This window comes from Halyomorpha halys, unplaced genomic scaffold (assembly GCF_000696795.3).
Source record: "Halyomorpha halys isolate HHAL.00 unplaced genomic scaffold, Hhal_1.1 Scaffold31.1, whole genome shotgun sequence".
NCBI lineage: Eukaryota > Metazoa > Arthropoda > Insecta > Hemiptera > Pentatomidae > Halyomorpha > Halyomorpha halys.
Genome location: NW_027107458.1, coordinates 652,072 through 666,744, shown reverse-complemented (window position 1 = coordinate 666,744; position 14,673 = coordinate 652,072). Strand labels below are relative to the sequence as shown.

The 14,673-nt window shown below is 31.4% G+C and overlaps 1 protein-coding gene across 1 annotated transcript; it reads right to left on the bottom strand.

Moving 5' to 3' along the window:
- Positions 1-6: 6 nt before the first annotated feature.
- On the bottom strand, positions 7-11,558 carry LOC106685194 (putative ankyrin repeat protein RF_0381). The gene is made up of 3 exons (XM_067045751.1): positions 11,408-11,558; positions 4,877-4,965; positions 7-3,119 (listed from the first exon to the last, which is right to left on the bottom strand). The coding sequence occupies exons 2-3, from the start codon at positions 4,937-4,939 to the stop codon at positions 2,376-2,378; spliced, it is 807 nt and encodes a 268-aa protein (XP_066901852.1). The 5' UTR covers positions 4,940-4,965; positions 11,408-11,558; the 3' UTR covers positions 7-2,375.
- Between the last annotated feature and the right edge of the window lie 3,115 nt (positions 11,559-14,673).

Below are 14,673 nucleotides of genomic sequence, written 5' to 3'. Positions count from 1 at the left end.
TGTTAGTTATAAATTATTTCTATTTAATAATACAGATCAGAAAAGTGGGGTGGTCTCATGGCATAAATAATGTGCTTATCTGTTGAATGACGTTTTCGCCGACGCGGTGACGTCTTCTAGGCCGCTTTCCTCGTCAAGGTGTGCGGTAGGCGAAACGGTGAATACCGTGTATTTTCCTGTGCCTGAAAAGGACGTCCTCATTCTTCAAGGGCTGGCCAGCGTGTCCTGGAGCCTGGCGTAATGGTAGGGGTAGGCCAGGTCCTAGCTTGCATGAGGCTTTGGGCTGGGGCGGCATTGCAGTCGCGGCGTCTTCGGGGTCTTCCGGTGTTCGCGGCAAGGGGGGGCATTAGAAAATGAGACCCCCGACCCCGACTTTATATAAATCCAAAATTTAACCGTGAAAATCGGATGACTTAAATCCGACAGATGGTTTTATTTTTATGTATTAACGTTAAATATTGTTCAGTTGTTTTGTTGAACCAAAAAAGCAAACTAGCCAATTTTCATCAGTAAAATGTCTCAAAAGACATCGTTAAAAAACCAAGATGGCGATGCTGTTGCCATGTTGAGCAGATTCAAATATTTTCAACTTTATTTGTCTTCCTATCATGATTGAAATTACAATACATTTAAGAAAAAATAGAAGTCAAGAATAAGTATTAAAAAAAAAAATTCATAAAGGAAACCATATGCAAAAACTCAAAAACTGTTTGTGTTGTTTACATCGAATATTTGACAGGACATTTGGTTTAGAGATCTCTTGTTGTTTAGGCGCGGGAGAGGGATGACGTCTCCTTGCAGGAGATCCTGAACATCCTTAGTCTCTCTCAGTGGTAGACATCTAGAGAAAGAAGACATCGAAGAGCCATCCAAGAAGAATAAGGTACTCTTTGTTTGGATGAGAAGTGGGTTGAAAACTGTTAGAGGACCAATGCTTTGGTAACAGTCAGTGTTAGTTTGTTGAGAAAAAAGACAAAGAAACTTCAACCATCAAAATAAGATTATATAAATCGGTTAGTTTTGTTCTACCTAAATTTAAATACATATGTACAAGTAGCTATTAATTTAGTTATTGTTATTAGTAGAAAAGCATCTGTTCTGATTGCCTAAAAAACCCGCCCTAAGATTATGAGCCAAAAATGTTATAAAATTAAAATCAAATTCAGCTATCTGTTTAGTATTGAAGTATTTGAACCTAAGCTATACTTTAGATATGAGAATTAGTAAAAAATATTAAAGTTACTTTTATTTTATTTTATATAATTTTTGAATATTACAATATGTACATATATTTTCAAATCCCTCTGAAACAATAATAAATATATGAGGGTAAACATCTATGCTACGAAACTAACATAACACAATTGAAACATATTACCTTATTCTACCAAGGGAACTAGAACCTCAGCACCCCCAAAAAAGGTGGGAGCAATTACTTCTTCACCAGACTGTACAAACCTTTTAAACATGAATTACCTGCCCACTCAACAGAGAATTTTTCCCTCTAGAGGAACAAGAAAAAGTTCCTATTTGAAAACAATTAAAAAGGAAACTGGAGGAAACTGTCTAATTAAGTTGACCCAATAAATACTGGAGAATCTTCGGACTTATATCCAAAGAGCAGATTAAGAGTTAAATATCAAACCTCAGAATTATACCTATGGGAAAATTAAGACATTATTAGACATAGAAATATGGGATCATTAGACGTAATTTGTCAATTAAGAAATTTTATATCCCCTCTCAAATAATTGTAGTGACATCCTATAGTTGCATATACAATATATATTAATGTGTATATAAGTCCTTTTTTTGTAAAATTAAAACATTAAAATGTATATTACCTATTAAGTAAATATAAAATAAATGCTTCATTTGTAGAGTTTCTGGTTATAGAATCTGATTGATTGTTTTAATATCTAATATTTTTATTTTGTAATATCTGTAATATTGCTATTTTGTAAAATGTATTCTAATATTAAATATCTAATACTGAAGATTGTCTGGCAGTAGAGTTTCATATGGGAAAATGTACAAGATTCTGAGAGTAATATCGGTCGTAAACAACAAAAGTATTAAATGTCCATAATTATAAGTTAAACTTTAACTAAAGCGGGAAAGAAGTAAACGTGAAGGGAAAGAAATATTCCCTCTTAAAAGGCATTTAATATTATAAACTAACCTATATAGTTATCGACGTACAGTCTGGTCAAGAAGTAATTGTTCCCGTCTTTTTTGGGGGAGCTGAGATAAACTATTACCATTTAAGAAAAGAATTTAATAGAACGCATAAGAGCGTATAGTAAAACAGTGATATATGAGGATGAAGGGTCGACTACTTGAAGTCGATTAGCTGTTGACAATGCAGACTTCACTCAACACGCAATCCCCCCTTTTGATTTAAGGTAATTTTCTTTATCTCCATGTGCATGGCGTAAAGCAGTCTCGCAATAGTTATTCCTATCATTGACAGGCGCTCCTCGGTCAACTAGATATTTAACAGCATCTAATTTGCTATACTGTGACTTTGATGCTATCATTAGTGGTGTATCTCCATAATTATCCTTTGCTGTTAGATTTGCTCCATGGTCCAACAGATCTTTCATTACACTGACTACCCCATAGAATGCTGCTTTATGTAGGGCTGTCTCTCCTATGTCATCCTTATCACTGATAGGTGCCCCTCGGCTAATTAGAAGTTTAACAGCATCCAAACAGAGTCCATTTGATGCTAGCATGAGTGGTGTCCAGCCCCTCTTATTCTTAGCTGCTATATTTGCTCCATGGTCCAACAGCTCTTTAACTAAACCGGCATGACGTGCCATTATTGCACTATGTAGGGCTGTGTATCCTTCGTTGTCCTGGTCATTGAGAGGTGCCCCTCGGCTAATTAGAAGTTTAACAACATCCAAACGCCCCCAACCTGATGCTATCAATAGTGCTGTATTGCCATCATTATCCTTAACTGTAAGATCTGCTCCGCAGTCCAACAGCTCTTTCACTCGGCCAATGTGCCCATCTCTTGCTGCCAGATATAGGGAGGTGTGTCCATCACTATTCTTTTCATTTAGTTTATCCAGCTGTTTCTGTCTACATTCCATAAAAGGCACGTCTACACACTAAAAAAAAAGAAAGAAAAAAATGGAAAATTATAATAATTTTTTTCTTTGTGCACAATTTAATTATGTTATTGTCTCTATCACTGACTAATATAAATTCCAATATAATCGACATGATCTATCCTTTCCCATTTCGTCCTCCTATCCCTCTGTCTGCTGTCCTTGACCTGATAGCTTAGTGATTATAACTTTTCAGTGTTTAGTTTCTTATCTAGCTAAGAAACAAATTCTATTTTAACTGTAATTTGCAATAGTATTCAATTCTTTAGGATACATATTTGACCTATTTCTTATTATTTTTTTCCATATAATTACTTTCCTTAAAAAAAACAAAATAAAACTGCACCATATTGCCTTAAACATTATGTTACCATAAACTATGTAAGATTTATGGTTATTACTCTGTGAATATTTATTTAGTATATCTTTTGCTTAGGAAACAAAACTCAGCATGAGTCTTTCAGTGTACCTTACTTTCTTAAATAAATTTTTTTTTAATAAAATAAAAAATTTTATCCAATCATTCCATATGTTTTAACTATAACGCTTCAGTTCTGTTTTAGGTTTAAACATCTTACCGGCTAGAAATCAGTTGTTATTAAGTAGGAGAAATAAAAGCGAACTAATTTGAAAACTAAAAACATAAAAAAATGCTATTTGTAAAAATAATAATATTTTGGATACTTTTTTTTTTTTTTCACATTTTGTCCTTCTAATTTTATCAATAATGTTATATTTTTTCTTCCCTACCTCCAGGTCCTAACCCCTGGAAGCAGAAAATAGTGGAACTATATCCTTAGTGTTGCAGCATTCTGATACGAGAAGTCAAAGAAATGTCCCAACACAAAAAATATAGGAAATTATATCATAATTTTAACGTTATTTTACATTTTAGTATTTGAATGAGGTAAACAAACCTGATAGATTAGACTTTAATTAATTCAAGAAATAATTATAAGTAAAACAAATTTTATTTGATATTTCTATTTCTATATATGTTAAATATTTATTTGCATGATTGAGCACACAATCTGCGATAAAAAAACTAAGGGGGAAGGAAAATAGACTTTTTTGTTAAGGATCGACAATTTATTCTTGCTTTCCATTTTTATGGTTACAGTTACTATGAGTAAGGAAAAAAAAATCAGATAAAATATCAGATTTAGGGTAGATTTTTAATAGAGTATTTAAAGATGAATTTCCTATGATGTATTAACGATAAACTTAATAAAGCACTTACTTCGAGGACCACAATAACATAAAATTGGAAATATTGTACATAGTAACAATAAAATAAAAGATGTTTTAACTAATACGGTATGGGATTTTTCATAAAGTATGTAGATTTAGAGTTATGAACAAAAAACTAAAAATTTCAGAAATATTCTTTGTATTGCGTTGCAACATAGGGTACAGGAGTAACCAAAGAGGGTACAGGAGGTACAGGACCGTGCAGAAAAATCAAATATCCCAGGAACAAATATTCCCTGCCATATTGTATTTAAAATTGAAAACCAAAGCATACAACCTTGATAAGTCTGAAACATAATGATTATGTAAAATATACTTTATAGTAATTTATGAGGAGGAAAAAAAAAAACTTGGTTGTTCAACTTGGGCTATGACTGCCCTCATCTAATCTTATCTTCGACACTGAGTGGGTACCTGATCCTTTCTTATCTAGCAGTGAATTCAAGACATTTCGTTGTGGGTATTTTTTCAGTCTAAGAAAAATTAGTTTACACGGTTGAACTTACCAATGAAGTTTCCACTAAAGTACCCAGAAGAATGATGACTAAGTTTAACATGGTCTCACTCATTTTGCTGTTGTAATGAATAAACTTTTCTAAAAAAAAAAAAATTTAAATTGATTAAAAAAATTACTATCACCTATCAAAATAGGTTCATGAAGTTCCACTCCCAGTTATCTACAGTTAAATAAAGGAGCAGTGACCTACTACTTGGAAAACCCAACCTCAATCCGAATACTGGAGTCCAGGCTGTGCAGAACGTCCTGTTATAAATTTTATATTTATGAATTCTATTATTTTCATTACATATATTTTTTCTCTTCATTGTTTTTTCAAATTACCTTGTTTTTTTGTTCTTTTTTCCCATTAGAGGGCAATTGCTTGTTTTGTTAGGTCTACGAATGTTGTTATTAACTTTATATTTCTCTCTTATTAAGAATTATTATATTTATCTATTAATTTTTTTTAAAAATTTATAATGTTTTATATAGTTAAGGGTGTCATTTGTATGAGACTGTACCCCTCCCCTCCCCATAATCAATTGTTAAAAACAACAAATATAACTTTACAATCCTTAAATTTCTTTCTTGAGACTGGCAATTTTTTACTAAATAATTCAAAAACACTATCCAAATTATAGTCTCAAAACATTTATTTCATTCACACGTCCAACGTTTCGGCCAATTCAGCCATCTTCAGGGACAATCTTAATTTACTATGAGGCATATCATTTAACCATTTTAAAAAAAAAACTCATACAGGCTATTCTGCCCAGGTCAAAACATTTACATCTAATATGTCAAAAATACATTAAAAATCACAGTCAAATTATTTCACTTTTACCACTATTTATACACTTATATTATTTATGTATATTTAAGTATGAGTTTTTTTTAAAATGGTTAAATGATATGTCTCATAGTAAATTAAGATTGTCCCTGAAGATGGCCGAATTGGCCGAAACGTTGGACGTGTGAATGAAATAAATGTTTTGAGACTATAATTTGGATAGTGTTTTTGAATTATTTAGTAACAAATATAACTTTTGCATTAACTATGTAAGATCCACCAGGCTGATCTGGTATTAAATAAAAAAACAAAAAACTTTCACTTGTTATATTTGTATATTTGTTATTTAATTTAGCAGTGATTCAATATTAAATGGTCACATCTTCACAGATTTAAACCTGTTAAAACCAAGTTTGTTAATAACTAGAGAGCGTTTTTCTCATTGAAGTATCTTCAAGAACATGCTGATAATTCATGTTGCTAAGCAATCATTATTACATAACTGTAACTAAGTGAATTTAAAATTAGGGAAGAATACAGTAAAATCCACAAAACTAAAAATGTATTGTATTGAATTAATAGTGACACATCTGACAAAAAAAATGTTTTTTATTTTGTATTACATATGTTGTACTGTAGACTGTGGTTACTTGATGACAGCCCTACTACCTTTGGGACAGTCTTCAGAGGGACTTCTATAGAGAAAGTAACCCTGGTCTACACATCTTCAGGACACTTCTAATTCGTAAAAATAAAATTAATTAACCAGTCGTTATTAACAACAAACGACTAACTTTTAAAATTTAAAAGCAAGAATTAGTTATTAATTATATAATTTGGCATAAACCGAGGTTCCTTCATCCTATACTCTTATAATATTGAGATGTGATTTAAGAATCTCTTTTTTCTTTTGTTTTTAAAAAAATGTTTTATCTCACATAAAAAATGTTCATATTTCAAAAAGTATTAAAACATTCCGTCAATTAAAAAATAAACTGAGATAATTTATAATAATTAAATTAATTACATTGTAATACATCATAAATCTAGGAGCTTATATTCGGTTGTTGCAATACATTCTTCTGACAAGGTGAATGCCTGATTTGTTCTTACCAATTTAGATCACTTTTTTTTTTAAGTGAGTAGATAAAAAAAAAAGCTTAGAAACCAAACAACTACAAATTGCTTTATATATTGATTTGAGGGAAGGTCATCGACACGGTTCTTTCATTAAAAGATTTGTATTTTAAAGTAGATGGCAAAATACAACTGAAAAAAAAATTATTATACTAAAGGAAGACAGCCCCAGTGTGATTAAAATAACGTATTTATTATGAGCCAAACTTTCGCTCAACTTCAGAGCTTTATCGGAACTGAAAAAAAAAATGCTATAATGTAACAGAATAGATTACATGATATAAAAGTAAACTAAAGTATGGCTAAAAATTATTTAAGATACGTGAATATTTTTATAAACATGAACAAAGTAAATTAAAGAAATTAAAAATAAGATGTACAGTGAAAAGTATAAATGTGTACTGTATTTTTATATTTCTCTTTTTTTCTGTTTTTTTATTTATTATTATTTCTGTTTTTATTTTCTAATTATTTTCACTGTAACTTCGATTTTTATTTTCTTTAATTTACCTTGTTCATTTTTATATAAACTTTCACATATTTAAAATCAGTTTTAGTCATACCTTAGTTTACTTTTAATTCATGTTATGTGTTCTATTATTTGTTTTACATAATTTTAGTAGTTTATATCTTTTTAAGCCCCCCTTAAGATGAAACCCTGCAAAGCGGGCGAAACTTAAACTTACAAAAAAATAGTTTTTTTACTGTTGGAATTATTTTGACCGCACTCAGATCATCTTCCATATATATATATATATATATATCACTAACTGACAATCAACTATCTATAAATAAAAATTGTTATTTTAATCAAATACATTTTAAATTACTAAGTAAAATGATCATACAGAGTTTTTTCACAAAAAAAAAAAAAATTATGGCAATTTTGATTTAGAATGCTCAATAAAAAAACAAATTATTAAAGTATCATCGACAAAAAAATAAATTCCGAGAGAGTTCAAATTATTTAAGCTCGGAAATTACAGTTGGATTCGAAATTGCTGCACCTCGCCTTCAGTTTATCAGATTTAGGACTGGACAGGTCGTAGAAGGTTTCTTCTGTATAATATTGACTACAAAGAGAATTTGATTCATTTTACGAAAAAGTATGGTACTAAATCACGTTGAAACAGCCAGATTGAAGTAAATAATATAATTAAAGAACCCTTACCAACCCTCCAAATTTGGTAAATATAATTCCATAAATTATTTAAATAAGGCGTTTTTTTTTTGTTTTTTTTAAAAGTATTTTAAAGATTCTAAGCTGGACTAAATTTTTATTTTTAGTTCCATCTTAAGATTTGAATATAGATGGCTCTGCTAGCAATGTTCTTTAATAAACGCCACTCATTAGACCAATGTTCTTTGATGTATTATCCAATTGACCAATCAGAACGCTCTCGTTTCATTATTTCGGCCTTCAATTTTCAGACTAATATTCATGATCATATTATGATATCAAAAGACCACTTAGGCCGATAAATGAAAGTTCCATTGATAAATCTGGCTGATGTAAGTTTTTTCATACGCTGAAACCGAAAATAAACCGCGTTTTCTTCCACCACGTACAGATTTATCGAAAATTCATGATCTGAACAATCATAGTTCAAGAGCCGGGAAGAAAAAAAAGGCAGTTATCTCACCCCAATTGTTGATTACTTTAATGAAAACTATGTATAATTACTAGTCAAAATTCATGAGTCTGCCAACTATAGGTAGGGGGAATAAAAAATGGCGGCTGTTTCAAAACCTTAAAAATACATTAATTTTTCATTCGGAGCTCTATATCTTAAAAACTAACAACAGCACTAGAAAATCTAAGAGAACATTATTTAAAGAAGAGTAAATTTGCTGAAATATGAGCCATAATAGAGCTATTTACGTCCAATAGCTCTCGAAATGCTTTTTAAAAAGCAAAATTTCTTAAAAATCTACTGAAAGATTAGTAGTCAGTTAATTTATTTTGAGAAATCTATGTCTCAGGAAATATGTGACGTAAAGATGTCTATTAGCACTCAAATTAAAGCTAGTTTAGCGTACTATAAAGTAATGTATGACCTTTACCTCCATAGGAATAGTAGTTTTCATGATATTTCCTAAAATAAATGGATTTATAGTTGTTCGGACAATAAGTTTGAGTTTTGAAAAGCTTTATTTCACAAACCATAGGACATACAGATGTCTGTCAGCACTCAAATTAAAGCTAGTTAAATTTACTATAAAAGAGTTAATTATGTTTATCTTTGTAGGAGTAGTAGTTTTTATGATATTTGACAAAATAAACTCACAAAATGTTAGTTGTTATGTAAAAATATATCTCTAGATCCATAAGACGCTCATATGTCTGCCAAAACTCAAAATAAAGAAAATCTAGCTTACTACAAAGTAGTATATGACACTTATCTTCGTAGGGGTAGTGGTTCCTATGATATTCACATAGTAATATAAATTTGGCAAATGAAAATTTGTCTGAACAACTATAAATCAATTTATTTTAGCGAATTTCATGTAAACTATTACTCCTACGAAAAAAAACATCATAAGATACTTTATAGCTCATTAACCTAGCTTTAATTTGTGTGCTAATAGACATCTGTACGACAAATAGTTTTTGAGATATAAATTTTTCAAAATAAAATCACTAACTACTGATCTTTCGGTACGTCCCATACAACATTTTTCTGAAACGTAGCTTTTTAAAAAGCTATATCTCGAAAAAGATTTAACGTAACTAACTCTATTAGGTCTCATATTTTAGCGAATTTACTATTCTTTAAATGACGTTCTCTTAGGTTTTCTTGTGTTGTTCCTACTTTTTATGATACAGAGTTCCGAATGAAAAACATTTTTTTTATCACTTTGAAACAGCCGCCATTTTTTATTCCCCCTACCTGTACTTGGCAGACTCATCAATTTTGGCTAGTAATTATACATAGTTTTCTTTAAAGTAATCAAAAATTGGTGTGAGATAACTGCCTTTTTTTCTCCTCTTGGGCTCTTGTACTATCAGTTTTGTGGCACAGAAGGGAACGAAGTCTTTCATAGCACAAAGGGCACTCAACCGATCAACTTTAAATCTATACTGTATTAAAAGAACTTTATAATTATACACTACTTGATCAATTTGAAATGGAGATATTTAACAATGTATTATTTATAATTGTTTAGATATGTGTTAAGTGCCTTTTATATTTTCTTCAAATATAGTAATTCTATATTATTACCTTCAGAAAGAAGGAAGACTTCTTTACAAAGGTACCAAAGCATTCGTATTTGGTCAAACCCACGAGTAATTTTCAAGAAAATTTTCCAAATTTGCAAAACTTTTTCCCATATATTTTAATGTTTGTTGAGAGGTTTTTATGTAGAGCTTTTGTGGTTCTGATTCCGAACTTGAAGTTAGTTTTGTTTGATTTTTTTTTTTTATTCCACTATATTTTTATTTTTTCATTTTATATCAATTTAGTTGTTAATTTTTTACATTAAACCCTCTTTTATTTTTGAAAACATTATCAAGAAGTCCTATCTAACAAGCTCAACGTCACTAGCCTATAGATAGGAGCCCTTTGTACAAATTTTTTACAAAAATTAAATATTTCTTATTTACTGGAAAGAGTTTGCAGAGTTTGCTAACTTAATTAATACTAGTATAGGCTTTGATAAAATTCAAATGATTTGGTTCCCGTGGAAAAAAGATACTTCCTTCTTTCTGATGGTAATAATAAAGCATACATTTACTGTATTTGTTGACAATCCAAAAGTCACTTCATACATACTTAACAATAATAAATACCTCAAATTCAAATTGACTATGTAGGATTTGTAAGATTGTAAGATTTTCTTCATTTCAGTGCCTCAAAACTCATATAACATATTATGAATTTACAATAAATCTGTACGTGATGGAAGAAAACGCAGTTCATTTTCGATTTCAGACAATAAAAGTATCAATTAAAATTTCGAAACTTTCCATTTTTTAGATCTGTGTTATTTGTAATTCAGAAAGACTCAGTTTTTTTAATTATCTAATTTATTGAAACGAAACAAGGAAACTTTTTATCGTTGAATTATGTGAAATGAAAAAAGTATTCTTATACAAAGCGAAATATATTTCAAAACCTTGTGGAAATCAAAACTTGGGTCAGATTTGTTTTAGCCCATTAAATATAAGAACTTTATTCAAGTTTTGAACTAAATCTAAAACAAAAAAAAATATTATTGCTAAAAAATTCACTCAGCTTAGAACCTTTAAATGCTTCACAATTCGCCCATATTTCGAAAATTCTTGGGATGATGATTACTACCAAATTTGGAGAGTTGGTAAAAGTTCTTAATCTACGGAACTTACTTTAATGAACAAAAACATGAGATTTTTATTTTGTAATTTTTTTTGCTTTAAAAATTTGTAATAAAGCCGTGGATGTTTATTTTTGAAGAGAAACTTCTCTTTCTAAAGAGCACAAAACTTCAAAACCAGAACAAATTAAAACGATTAACAAAGCTTCCAATCGACCTGAAATTTCGTTTAAGTTTTAAATCAACCCACTAAAAATCTATGCAACAAATTTTTAATTGTTTTGGTTAAAAAATAATTATTCTTATGACACTCACCAAGAGAACGCTCGTTGCTGAATGCTTATTCCATCGACTCCCTCTGTGCTATTTATCCATCCTGATAACTTTCAACCAGATAACCCATCAAGGACATTACGACATGAATTTGGCGAAATTTAAACATTAATAAACAATTCTACATACAGACGGTACATTGCTAAGATAGGATAATTCAAGTGTGTGTAGCGTGTCAAGGAAAAGAAAACTATCTATACTGAACCAAACGTACTGTGTGGGTACCAACGCAGATGCGAAAACAATTTGTTTCTTAGACTAAAACCTAAATATCACTGAAAAATTTCATTTTTTTTTGTGCCGGAGATGTCCGATTTCCAAACCTTCGTTTGAAAATGAATCACCTGCAATTTCGACTGGGATTATTCCCCTCTAGAGGGAATTTCTACTGGGAAATTCATTACATCTTATCTTTTTTTTTTTTAGGATACCGATGCCTTATCCATTAGGTGACAGGGGCATCTACATCTTATCCTCCACCACCATTTCGTTTATCAGCATTTCGGAAAAACCCACCTCTCCGAAAAGAATTTTGTTATTCTTATTAATTTACAGGAGTCGTAAAACTTTTGTTATTCTTATTATTTTTCAGGTTACAGAGTATAAGTATTATAATTTATAATGATATTATAAATATGTAATATGAAATATTTTAATTTCGTTATACACTCCGTCAAAAGAATTGCAATACTTATAATTCTCGAGATTTTCTTGGTTTTGAAATTAATCCTTACTTTTTTAATATTACGTATTAAATGAGAGACATTAGGGATTAGACACATCTTTGTTATTCACTGTTTACCAGCAAATGATGGTATATATGGTAGAATCTCAGCCTTCTGATTCTTATTTCGGTTTCCAGGTTATTTATCTGCCTGTAAATTTCCAGGTTGGGTCTTAACCTGTAGCATTCCTGTGTTTTCTTGGGCCCATATATTCTCCTCTCTATTTTCAGTAAGTTTGTTACGATTGCCATGGTCAAATAAAAACACTGGCGATATCTGCGTAGACAAGGGGTGTTACGGTTGTCATGGTGAAATAAAAACACTGGCTACATCTGCGTAGACAAGAGGTGTTATGGTTGTTAGGGTGAAAACAAAACACGAGCGATATGTTTGAGACGAGTGGGTTTTGTTTTTGTGAAGGCGACAGTTTGATTTTGGAACACGTTACGATTGTTCAATGTGAAGTGGTAATAGTTTAAAGGCCCTCTTTACTGTTTGAACCGAAATAGCACCATATGAGAAATTATGGTTTTTTCATTATCATTATTTTGTTGTTTTTTTCAAAATTATGGTGTTCTACTTCAATGGATGGTCATTAATACTAGAAGTGGGGATATAGTGCAGTGACGTTTTTTCAGCATGTCCTGGATAAGAGAATAATAATGTAAATATAGTTATTAAGGCTAAGCATTTAAGTAAAGGTTAAGTCAACCTATAAGTTTTAATTGTTTTATTAATTGATAAGAATTCTTTTTTTTTCCTTTTTCATTCTGTGTACATATATTTCTTCTTATTATTAAACTTTTGTACATATAGTTCTACAGTTCTTTTTCTGCTTTCAACTTGTTAATTTATTTATTTATTTTTTGTTGTTCACGGAATATTACGATAATTCAACAGGTGGGTAGGTGACACCCCTAGGTTTTCTGCTATCTACATGTAAAGGTATTCGCCAGTGGTAACAATTTAAATAATTCAACAATAGTTTATAAAGGGGTATATTTTAGTTACATTGTGGGCATATTGTTTCGGGGTTTTCGTTATTTCCAAGTAAAAATTAACGTGGCGCCTAAGGAGCAATTTATTCTTTATTGTTTTTGTTTTTCTCTCCTTTGTCATTATTATTTTTTCCCTTTAACTCACCCCCTTCTCCGCTGAGAGTGGGCAACTATAAACGATGAACATATAACTAAGGATAAGTCAAATTTGCGGTTTTAAGTTTTCCAGGCTAGGAAGACATGTCTCCATTCCGTATAGTATTACTGGTTTTATGACCGAGTTGTAATGTCTTATTTTTGTGTTAGACGATAGGTTTTTCTTATTGTAAATATCGCCTGTTGCGAAGCTTAGCCTTTCAAACTTCATGATTTTCTCCTTTATGCTCTCTTTCTCCAAACCGTTATTGCATACTATCTCTCACAGATATTTAAATTTCTTCACTCTTATCTGTCCATATTTCTTCTCTGGCACTGTTTTCTCGTAGTTTTGTTTTCGTTCATAAATTCTATCTTTTCGTAAGAGATTTGTAGGCCTGCTTTTCCCGCTTTTTCTTTCAGGGTATTTATCTGATTGATTGCCTCTTCCTCTGTTTCCGCCAAGAGGGCTAAATCGTCCGCAATGGCTGGGCTGCACACTTTTACGTGGTTTTTCTTGGTCTCTACTACAGCCCCTGCGTTATTTATTTTCCAGAACTCTCTCATGATTTTATCGAGTACTATGTTAAATAGTATTGGTGACGTACCGTCTCCCTTTCCTAGTCCTGTTGTTCCGGGTAACCTACGGCAACCGAAAGGTTGTATTGGAAAGGCTGGCATAATGTAGGCAATACTGAATGGAATTGGGGGAGGGGACTCCCATCAGAAAGGCACTACCAGCGGCCATGTGGCCAGCACCATAGCTTGCCTCCTCCAGCGCTCTCGGTGGCAAGAGAAGCATCCCAGACTAATGAGAAGGGAGCCATCTTGTCTTCTGGTAGAAGCAGTTCATTCTTTCTTTTGGTCTCTCAGTAATCTACCATGAGTGAGTAGAACACCTGAAGTTGTTCTCAGAAGCAGAGGGGAGAGAGGCCTAAGAATGTGGAGGGAAGAAAGAACCATGAAGTAAGTCTATCTAGCAATAGTTAACATCCACATCATCATCAACCACCTAAATTTTAGATCTACAATTTCCATAGCCCTGTCATTCAAAATTTTACTAACCAACTAATCATAAATGTTTTCCTTCGGTCACCCCCTGTATACATCGGGACCTGCTCGTGTTATACTGCAGGTGTCCCGAGTGTAATTTTATGTTTGAAATTAATGTGTGGAAAAGGGGGGCTGGAAATCGTGAGACTTTTCGCTAATTGACATGCATATGTTTATTTATATTTAATTTATATGATTAATTCCCTGGAGGGGCAATTATAGTTAGTGTGTTAGGTTTTAATTTGATTTCATTATCTATAGTAATATCAGAAAGTGGGTGGTCTCATGGCATAAATAATAATGTGCTTATCTGGTGGATGACGTTTTCGCCGACGCG